General features: G+C 39.7%; 1 protein-coding gene across 1 annotated transcript; it reads left to right on the forward strand.

Moving 5' to 3' along the window:
• The first annotated feature begins 632 nt into the window (after positions 1 to 632).
• prdm2a (PR domain containing 2, with ZNF domain a) lies at positions 633 to 7,389 on the forward strand. The gene is made up of 3 exons (XM_079897104.1): positions 633 to 713; positions 2,621 to 2,698; positions 2,838 to 7,389. Exons 2-3 carry the CDS (start codon positions 2,656 to 2,658, stop codon positions 7,250 to 7,252), a joined length of 4,458 nt encoding a protein of 1,485 aa, XP_079753230.1. The 5' UTR covers positions 633 to 713; positions 2,621 to 2,655; the 3' UTR covers positions 7,253 to 7,389.
• Positions 7,390 to 12,062: the final 4,673 nt, after the last annotated feature.

The following is a 12,062-nucleotide window of genomic DNA, read 5'->3' on the forward strand; positions in this document are numbered from 1 at the left end:
GAAGCAGTTAAACTAACTGGTTTCATAAAAGATTTTCTAAAACTAAACGGTTTCATAAAATATTTTTACTGAGCAGTGAGCACAATACATATTTATATAGCATAATATAAATAAATGTATATAAACAAATATGTAATTGTATAAACTATATGCTTAAATTATTAATATTTTGTATTAATGACAATCCTTAAGATTCAGTTGTATTGGTAGATACAATAATAGTAGATTACCAATACAGAGTTTCTTTTTAATACATTGGGGGACATTGGTAGGCCTATAATCTCCTTTTAAAAATTGCTTTCATGCATTTAGCCTACATTTCTGATTTTTTAAACAAAAAATACCTCATTATCAAACAACAACATTACAAACACAACATTTTCAAGATCTCTAGCCAATAAAACCTTCTCCCTGAAAATATTTGAAAATAGCCTAATTATGCAGTTAAAAACGGCAATCTGTTGTCCCTTTGCCCATTTGGGAAAATATATATTTGTCGTGATCAGAATTTAAATAATAATAATAATTAAAACTGACTCATTACACGTAAATGAATAATGAATAATGAGACTTTTGCTTTGCGTGTAATATTCCATACTGTACAGGTGCATGAGATCTCGCACATGCGCCTTGTCAGTAGTGCAGTCTGCAGTAGCGCGTCCGTCCTGCGCGTGCCCACCAGACTCAAGCAGCGAGGCGTCACAACAAAGCTGGTAAGCAATACATAGGTATTGCCAATTTAATACAGAGACCAAAAAGGGCATACCTAATCAAAATCATGTGGCATAAAACGGCTTGCCGAAGTTTTGCGATATCAATCTCGTTTATGTTGTCTGCGAGTTAGCTGAGACTAACGGCGCATGCTTTTTTTATTTATTTATTTTGTAAGTAATAACGCCGTAAAACTCACAGCGATATACAGGCGTACTAACTTAATGCATGTCGAAGCATTTAAACGTGAAGCGTGCGTCTCTGACCGTGACCTTCCCGTCTGCGCTCAGCGACAGTGCCAACGAGCTTTCTTATTTTAAGGGCTGTCAGACACCCGCAACATGTGCGCCTTGACGGTAATAGACATGTTTACACGATTATTCCCGCTTTAAACACTTGAATCTATTCGCTGACAGCCTGTATTTATGTTGTGTAATTACGTAATTATTTGAACACATGCATAAATCCGAATAGGCCTGGAAAATATTATAAACATCCGCTGCACGGTGGTAAATCGATCCGCCCCATATGTACAGCGGGAATGCGGCAGTTATTGGTGCATTACGTTATTTCTTGAGCATCGTAGACAAAGACTCGTGCCTATTACCATTGTGTTGACATTGATAAGTTGTCTATTTACTGCATTAGGACGCCCTGTGATCCTAAGAAGTAAAATGAGATTATTTAATATTAGCTTAGGTAAGTTTATCTGACCCCACCCACACCTCCATAGTCTTACAGGTAGACTACAAATGAACCCATGAGGATATCACTTCCTATATGTTTATCTTCAGCCACGTCTGACTGTATATCTTGTAATACTGGTTGAATGTGGGGTATAGATTGCTTCACCAATTTTTACATTTTGTGCATGGATTTGTTGTGGTAATTTGATTTACAAACATGCCAACCCACTCACCACCCACAACAACCATTAAAAAACATAATAGACATCACATTCTCAGAATTGTGTAAAATGTATACATGGTGCTATTTTGTGCAATCTTGTACAATCAAGTGACAATACTTTGGAAAATAGCGTTTCAACCCTCCAGCCATGATTTTTAAGGGTTTTTGGACATGCAGGTGAAAAAGTGTTGATATAGAGCCTTCTGATTCAGATGATACCAGATGCATGTAATTTTACATCAATTAACATGATCACAAATGAAATCATAAATCATAACTTATATTGTAACCTCAGGATGACAGTGACATTTACAATAGAAATTTCACTCCTGTAGCTAATTTCAAATTGGTTAAACTGATAGTGTACAACTCAGCCAATGTTACAGCAGTCTTCAGTTTTCAAGGTAAAATGTGTCTTTGTTTTGCATAAGTATGTTTGCATTAATGCTAATTTTTTTTATTGAAGGGCAGAGTATTCTTGGAAAAAGAATGTTTAGCTCTTAACCCTCTGCACTGCTGGACTGTGCTTGGCTTAATCAATCTTATTGTTTTGTTATTCCAATTTATGTATATTTGTCTAAGGTCATAGCAATCTAGATATGCTTTTAATAGTAAAAAGATGTTCAGTAATTCAGCAACTGCCCACCTTTGTTTCATTTGAAAAGTTGCGATTATGATGATGATGATTTAATTATCCTTTGTTTAGGCCTACACATTTTCAGACATGTCGATTGCATTTATGAGTATATTTGTATGCATTGGTCCTAGGTTAGTTTAAGATGTCAGACAAGAGTGACATTGCAGCATGCCATGAATCAGCAACTGCACTCTCTGTCACACAGTTGGTTAATCTTTCACACAAACATAAATTCTGATAAAGTATGCAATTAATAGAGTTATCTCATATGGATTGTTATTTTTAAGTTAGTAGGCTATTGTCTTTGCGTGCTTCATTCTAAAATTAAATCTTTGTCAAAAAATGTGTAATTTTCTCCTTCAGCCAACAGGGGGCCTCTTCTACATACCCAAGAAGAAATGTTAGCAAGGGCAATGAGGAAGATGTGGAGATCAGATGACAGTAAGTTTAAAAATGTTTCTTCATGTTGTACATCTAGAAATGTTTTTGACATACGTTGGAAAAGATTGCACAGGGTATATACAATCATACAGCAATTAACAATTCTTCCTTATGTCACTGGTATATTCATATATTTCAGTTGTGGAAGAGGAGATACATAGTATGCCATCAGAGGTTTTTCTCCAGCAACCTGAGGTTCAAGATGACCACTCTGATGAAGCTGCACTTCATAGTATCTTGCAGCCAGAAGGGGGAGAGATAGAAAGAACCAATGAGAAGATGGATTGCAAAGACAAACAAAACACCCAATTGTTCCAGAATGCAAGCCAGTCTGTGTCTCAAAATCTAGCTAATCATAATCAAGCCTGTCAGGCAAGTGACCATGAGCATGCTGGAATGATAAAACAGGATTATAGAACTGATTTGCCTATAAATGACACTAAGGCTGACCTTGACCATAGTACTAAACTTCAGGGTAAATTGCCCTGTCCTCGATGTGAGAGAAGGTTTACAAGTAGTCAAGGCCTGCAGCGTCACATACAAACACATGCTCTTTCAACCTGCCACACACAGCGGTTTAAATGCAATCGCTGCAGAAGGACCTTCAGTACGCTGTTTAGTCGTCGGAGGCATGAGAAAAGGCATGAAAAAAGAAATAGGAAGACGAATGATCACACAATTGCCACTTGCACAGCTAGTCAGAATGTCCCTGGCAGTGGTGAACCTTTGAAAATAGCATTACAAAACCCACAGCCAAACAAGTGCATTAATGCAGCTGATGGTGAACATAGGGATGATACAAACTGTGCTTTCAAAGTCTCACACATCTGCAAGTACTGCAAAAAAGCATTTAGGACTCATACTAGTCTAAGGAGACATCAGCGCAGGATCCATGAGCGCCAGCTTCTTCCTAGGATGGTCAAAATCACTCAAGAACCTGAAGGACAGCAGCTTGTTGAGACAGCACAAGACTGTCAGACTCCTAACCCACGGTGTGCAGAGGACATTGATCAGGAAAAGGAATACATGGTTGACATCTCCAGTAATATTTCAGAGAATCTTAGCTTCTACATAGATGGGAAAATTGTCTCAACGAGTGCTGTAAGTAACTGTGAGGTGATTGAGATGAACTCTGGGAGCTCTGCTGTGATTGGATTGAATGCTGTTATAATCAGTCCAGCTCAAATTACTCAAGCTCTTAAATTAGAAACCAGTAACAGCAGTTTCATCTCTGACCTGTCTGGACAATCCTCAGCCAAAAGAAGGACGTCGACCCCACCTTTACTCCCACAAATAAAAACAGAATTAGAGTCTGAATCCATCTTGAGTACCTCATCATCTTCCTTGTCATCTTTAACATTGTCCTCTATGTCTGGAGCTCCACTGGTCACTGCTCATTTACCTCAGTGCATTGAGACAGTTGCATTTCACAAGGAAAAAACTGTCTATCTGTCTCCCAAACTCAAGCAGCTCTTGCAGAATCAGGATGGCAGTAATCAGTCGTTTGCGTTAATTGCCGATGGCCACAATCTGGGTCCTCCCTTATCCCTGGCTGTTTTACCGGCAACAACAACTAGATTTAAGAGAAGGACAACCTCGCCTCCCAGCTCACAACAGCAAACCCCTGATCTGAATGTAGAAAATCAAGATCAGGATTCTACAAAAGCCAAGATGTCAAAGTCGGAGAGCCACGAGTTGAGCCTTTTGGGCAATGAAGAAATTGAGCCTTTAAATTTACCCATAAACAGCTCTGATGGAGCTCAAATGCAGCAACAGATCTTGCCATTGGACTGCTCTGTATCAAGAACAGGAGGAAACTCCTGTAATCAACAGCCATTGGACCTCTCCAACTCTGTAGGTAAGCGAGACAGCAGTGAAGACTTAGCGGAGTCCATTTTGGACTTAAGTATTAGTGGAAAGAGTTTAGACTGTGACTCCACTGGAGTCTACCTCACTCAGCCTGCTTTGAGGAAGAATAAACCTAACTCTAGTATGCTTCAGAAGGTGCTTATGAATGAGTATGGTGGGATAGACAATCCTTCTGTTGAAGATTCAGCTGCTACAGGTGTCCTCAGTGCTCCTGACCTAACAAACCTTGCAGTTGCGCCAGTGTCTGATGCAAGTCCACCAAACCCTGAAAAGCTTTTGTTTGAATTGGCTCTTCCTCCTGCCTCAATCCATTTAACCCCTCCATTGCTCGCTCCTGTCAGTATCCATCAAACTGCCCCAGTCCCTCCACGTCACTGTTCATCTTCTTCATCTCCAACTTTTGTATCCTTTCTATCAACTCCCACAGTGGAACCCAATCAGGACATTCAAACTCACCATTCAACCTTCCTGGTATCTGACACTGTACCACCCACAACATCTATAGAAGACTGCGCTGATAATCCTGTACATCTCTCACAGGATGATTTGAAAGTGACAATCCCTGATTGGGTGTCCTCTGCAGCCCCTTCCCTGACTTTACAAGGCCCTCATTGGGTCGCTGATCCTGCCATATGTGAACTAACTCAAAGAACGTTGGTTGTAGATTCTGTATTAGCTTCTGACACACAGATGTTTTCTCCATCTCTGCCTGTTAATCAGTCCAACATCGCATCCTTGACTTTTCCTCCAAACACTGTTGTTATTGAGTATACAGTTGCACTGCAATCTACAGAAAATATTCTCCCAGCTCTCCAAGCTAATTCTGTTCATTGCCTCTCAGATAAAATACCTGTCGATGCATTACAACAAGAACCTTATGTCCCATCTGAGCCGCAACCTCTCAGTCAAGACACCTCCCTACTTTCTGAATCATCCACACAGTCGGTTTCTATAGAGCAGTCATCAAGCTCTACAGATGGTACACCGACCCTCACGGCTTCCACTAGTGTTGTAAAAGCAGAGAGCAAAGAAGAGGGACAGGACAAAGCCCAGTCCTCTGATTGTTCTAAGCAGGAAAACACAGTTGAAGATGAATTGCCTCCCTTGCATACTTTTTGCAAGAACTTTATGTGCAATGTTTGTGAACAGCCCTTCCAGTCCATGAAGATTCTCAGCCAACACGTAGGTGAACACTCTAAGGAGTGGCCCTATAAATGTGAATTTTGTGTACAGTTGTTTAAGAGCGACACAGGTTTACTGGAGCACCGTTCCAGTTATCATGGCATTGGTAAAATTTATGTTTGTAAAACATGTTCTAAGGAATTTGCTTTCCTCTGCAACTTGGAACAGCATCAGCGAGATCTCCATCCCGGTCAAGAGTGCTCACACACCGAAGTAGTACATGGCAAGTTAAGACCTGAAAACCATAACAGTCCCAAAACTGACATGACTGATCCAAGCCTTCCAATCAAAGAAATTAAGCAAGAATCTGACAACATAACCTTAAAAGCAGAGGAGGATGCCTTGGACGACTTGGACACTTCTGAAGAGCTGTTTACAACAATAAAAATCATGGCATCTGGAGGGGTCAAACCAAAAGGCCCAGATGTACGTCTAGGCATTAATCAACACTACCCAAGTTTCAAACCACCTCCTTTTCCATACCATAATCGAACGCCAACTGGGATGACGGCTGCATCAGCCACCAACTTTACCACCCACAACATCCCTCAGACCTTCAGCACAGCCATTCGTTGCACCAAGTGTGGTAAGAGCTTTGACAACATGCCTGAACTGCACAAGCACATCTTAGCCTGTGCTAACGCTAGTGACAAAAAGCGCTACACTCCTAAAAAGAACCCTATACCACTTAAGCAGTTTGCAAAAGCACAAAATGGGGTGTTATCAACTGCAAGGATTGATAATAGTAGGCAGAATCTCTCTCAAAAGGTCGGACAACCGAAAAAACTGAACTTTCACGAATCGGCAGTTAAAATAAAAATGAGTCTCCTGAATAAGAAGAAATCTCAGCTGTTGCAAAGGGGTAGACCGGCTGGTCTGAGAAAGGCCTTTGCTCAGGATGACCTAGATATTTTTGCATGTCCTCACTGTAGCAGGGAGTTCACATACAATGCTAGCTTAAAGAAACATGTAGCTTTTAGCTGCCCCATGAGGCCGGCTAGTAGAAACTCCAAGAAAAGAACACTCAATATCGTTTCAGCTCAGGAGAACAACGGGAGCCTTCGCAGACAAATTGCAAATATGAGTGCAAAGCCACAAGGGTCAAACCATGGGCCAAAAATAATAACAAAGAGTCAAATCATCAAGCAAGATGCCGCAGTTGATACCACTCAGGATTTTAGACTCAAAAGATCTTCCATTCTTTCAACATCTGTGGTTCAATCTGGTAAAAAAGGCAAGATAGTCCTCTCCTCTGTTGCTCAGGTTAATTCTCAGGAGCCGGGTGTTCGGGTACATGTTTTAGGTAGAAAAATGGAGCAGGGAGTGGGCGACGTGAAGCTACAGCCCAGAAGAGAGGACCGTTTGTCTCTGAGGTTGAGAGAGAGAGTAGGAGGACCTATTACTCGCAGTGTGCAGCAGGCCAGCACCACAACAACAGTCCTTAAACAGCCAGACAGCAACAACATCATCATGCATCCTGTCATTCTTCAAGTCAAGAAATGAGACTTGTAACCTATTGACTTGTATCCGGGGTTTTTTTCTCTTTGTTTTTTTTAAATGCTCCCTTAGTGCAACATTTACCTGTAAATATGCATCTAAATATTGGACATTGTTGAAACAAACTTAAAATTATGGCTGAAATAAGAATGTCCTTACTTTTTTTTTATTTTTATTTTTTTGATCTTTTTTAATTCACTGGCTCAAACACAGCAGGCTATAATATTTACATTGTAAGTATTATTTACATAGTAAGTATTATGAAATGCCATTATCTATTCATATGAGAACACAGTCAACATATCAACTTGTCATATGTAAATACTTTTGCCATCTGAAACATTTGAATATGCTATCACAGTTTCTGGATATGTCCTCTTACAAAGTTTAGCTCCTCTGCTTTAACACATGAAATTACCTTTTGAAATTACCTTGATGAGCTGGTTTGGGTGTGTTAGATTAAACCGTGAACTAAATTCGGCAGAAAAGTAGACCTCTGGGAGCTAGGCTAAGTACCTTTGGATTACATAAACCTCAAACCTTAGAATTATAGTGAAATGTCTTGTTAAATCAAAGTCTGAAGGGGGGGGGGGGAGGGGGGGAGGGGGGGAGGGGGGTCTCATGCACTTTATGCTGTAGTTCATATTCACCTGTGTCAAAATGCGTTGCAATACAGTCAATTACTTCCAATTATTTATTAATGTATGTATACTGTGTTTAAGAGAAGACGAGATGTGTTCAGTGAGGTTCACTGGAAAACAGGTATTTGTTGTAATGGTTTCTGGCTTCTATTTTTGTAGGTTGTGTTAGTTGTGTTTTATTTGTTTGTATTGATGCAGTTTAGATTATTCATGCATGCCAGAGATTCCATATGGGTGAAGGGAAGGGTCAGAATATAATATGTCTGCACCACAAGGGGCAGGAGAAATGTATATTCTGTTCACAAAGAATATGTATGAATATATTTTAAAAGTCTCTCTAGTTCTCTCCATTTCTCCCTTTTTGTGCTATTCTCCTTCTGAAATAGGCTATAAACATATTTGGTCAGCTGTCAAATGAGTAGGTCTCTTTTTTTAATGCATATTGTGTAGCATTAGGGAAGATAGTTATTCATGAAATAAGACATTTGCCATCAGGGCTGGAAATGTAGCTTTAAAGATGATTGTTTTTAGCACAAATATGTGTCTTGATGACGTGTCTTGTTGGCCATGCTGATGGTAAACAAAAAGTCTTAAAAGGGTCAATGATTTAACAATAATGATGATATAAATATGATGCATATATATATATATATATATATATATATATATATACACACACTCACACACACACACACACACAGTGGGGAGAACAAGTATTTGATATAATTCTGATTTTGCAGGTTTTCCTACTTACAAAGCATGTAGAGGTCTGTAACTTTTTTATCATAGGTACACTTCAACTGTGAGAGACGGAATCTAAAACAAAAATTCAGAAAATCACATTGTATGATTTTTTTGTTGTATGCATTTTATTGCATGACATAAGTATTTGATCACCTACCAACCAGTAAGAATTCCGGCTCTCACAGACCTGTTAGTTTTTCTTTAAGAAGCCCTCCTGTTCTCCACTCATTACCTGTATTAACTGCACCTGTTTGAACTCGTTACCTGTATAAAAGACACCTGTCCACACACTCAATCAAACAGACTCCAACCTCTCCACAATGGCCAAGACCAGAGAGCTGTGTAAGGACACCAGGGATAAAATTGTAGACCTGCACAAGGCTGGGATGGGCTACAGGACAATAGGCAAGCAGCTTGGTGAGAAGGCAACAACTGTTGGCGCAATTATTAGAAAATGTAAGAAGTTCAAGATGACGGTCAATCTCCCTCGGTCTGGGGCACCATGCAAGATCTCACCTCGTGGGGCATCAATGATCATGAGGAAGGTGAGGGATCAGCCCAGAACTACATGGCAGGACCTGGTCAATAACCTGAAGAGAGCTGGGACCACAGTCTCAAAGAAAACCATTAGTAACACACTACGCCGTCATGGATTAAAATCCTGCAGCGCACGCAAGATCCCCCTGCTCAAGCAAGCATCTGCTTTTCTGCAAAGGGGACAGGACGACTGCAGCGTATTGAGGGGAGGATGGATGGGGGCATGTATCGCGAGATCTTGGCCAACAACCTCCTTCCCTCAGTAAGAGCATTGAAGATGGGTCGTGGCTGGGTCTTCCAGCATGACAATGACCCGAAGCACACAGCCAGGGCAACTAAGGAGTGGCTCCATAAGAAGCATCTCAAGGTCCTGGAGTGGCCTAGCCAGTCTCCAGACCTGATCCCAATAGAAAATCTTTGGAGGGAGCTGAAAGTCCGTATTGCCCAGCGACAACCCTGAAACCTGAAGGATCTGGAGAAGGTCTGTATGGAGGAGTGGGCCAAAATCCCTGCAGTGTGTGAAAACCTGGTCAAGAACTACAGGAAACGTATGATCTCTGTAATTTCTGTACCAAATATTAAGTTCTGATGTATCAAATACTTATGACATGCAATAAAATGCAAATTAATTACTTAAAAATCAAAGATTTTTGTTTTCGATTCCGTCACTCACAGCTGAAGAGTACCTATGATAAAAATTACAGACTTCTACATGCTTTAAGTGGGAAAACCTGCAAAACCGGCATATATATATATATATATATATATATATATATATATATATATATATATATATATATATATATATATATATAATATTTAGAGAGAGAAAGAGAACAAGTTAACAAACAACGAAAAGTTTACACTATGATTGATTGTTGTGACTGAAAATGTTAAGCTTGCTAGCAGAAAGATAAACTTAGCTAAATAGTCTACTTTATAATACTTATATAATACAATGTATAATACTTTATTTATAAAACTTCCATTGTTTACTTTCTGCCTAAAAGTTTGCTTTATGGCACTAATATTCTTGACCCAACGGTTTCAGACTTTGAAAGGGTTTCAGAAGCAATTTAATGTGAAATGTGAATGATTGAATAAATTGCTCCGTTCTAAGATCATTTTATGAATGTATTTGATTTTTTAAATAATATCACAAGCTAAACTACACCCTGTATCATAAACATAAATGTATCAGGTTTTTATTTTATTTTTATTCTACCCCAACAATTATGCATCCCAAGGGTAAAGGATGTCAGTGGCATTTCAGATGCATTCCAATGTCACTCACAAACCTGATAAACACAAACTTACTATTGTGACAATGTTACAGTGTATATCTAAATATGACTTATTATAACTAAAAACGAAATGTTAATGAATCATGGATAGTGTTTATTGTCTTGCACAACTGGTTACTTAATCAAGTAAATAAATAAATAAATATTATATTGAATCATTCTATATATTTTACGTATGACTTTTATCATGCCAAAATAAGCTTATTCTATCTGAAATGTGTGCTGATCACTGATGTTATAGTAATAATATCCACTAGGTGGCAGCGTTGACTCGCCGCATGATCGCACCACCACGAAATTTACATCACAGTAGCCCACATCATTGTTTACATTTACATTTATGCATTTGGAAGACGCTTTTATCCAAAGTGACTTACATTGCATTTCAAGGTACACATTTACATTCTTATCAGTTCTTATCAGTTCGTGCTTGTTCTTGTTTAAAAAATATATATATTTGTAATGCATTTGCAGAAGAAAATCTTTAATTTGTCCATCATATTAAAGCACTTTGTTAACATGAATGGGTCACGGTTTTATAAACATTATTCAGGCTATGCAATGTACATTGTACGTATCGACATAAATAAATAAGTATCACGCCATAAATGTTCCGCCCTGAAAATATTCCTTGAAAGCTGATTGGCTAAGAAAATTGGCGCTGGGGGTCGATGGACGTGTCAGGTCAAAATAAGGGCGGGACCAACAGTCCTTTAAGGCTGAAATGAGGATTTACTGCATTGTGTTATTTCTGTGAACAGTACAGATCACATTTCACTGAGAATAGAAGAAAGATTCATTTGAGACAGGTTTGATTTTACTTAAAGACATTTATTTACCAGCTGGTTTAATGATGTCTTTAATGTATCTATAATGCTTGATTTCTCTCCCCCATCGCCCCTCCCTCTGCCTTTCTGGGTGTAAACAAAGCCAAAGTGGGTCATTTTGTCGTGGGATGATTTGATCTCACATAAGAATAGTAACGTTAAGGGTTCTGCTTCCGAAACGAATTGTGTGAATAGCCCCCAAGTGATGTATTTGTCACTAAAACAACAAAATAAATTAAACATCGCCATTAACGTTGCTCTGAGACATATCCGACATCTATCTTTCAGAGGAAAAAAATCTTCAGTGTTTTGTTGTTATGGGGTTGCCACGACATTAAGAAAACGCTGGTTGAGCTACACAAAAGAGTGAGGATGCGCCTGCAGACGCGCTCATTCCCCACCTCCTCGGGGTGGGGGGGTTTCTTCGCTCAACCGTTCTTTTTTTTTAAACGTTTCAACACGTAGCATGAGCGAGACAGGCGTTGGTATCCAAACTAAACCAAACCAAACCTCCCCACGCCCGGTCTGAACCGGTTCGGGGGTAGTGCGCGCTCTTGGAGACTCCCTCCCCTCTCCCTTGCTGAAATTCCTGCCACGCGCTCATACACAACAAAAAAAATCCAAGCAGAGAACGAGCGCGCGCACGCCTGCGCATACGTCACTCCCTCCCCTCTGCCTTGTTCACCCCGCATCTCCCATTGGTTCCTGCGGACATCTCGAGCCTCCTCTTGTTCTCTCCCCCGATTGGTTCGCGGTGAGGACT

Source organism: Squalius cephalus (genome assembly GCF_949319135.1).
Source record: "Squalius cephalus genome assembly, chromosome: 16".
Classification (NCBI taxonomy): Eukaryota; Metazoa; Chordata; class Actinopteri; order Cypriniformes; family Leuciscidae; genus Squalius; species Squalius cephalus.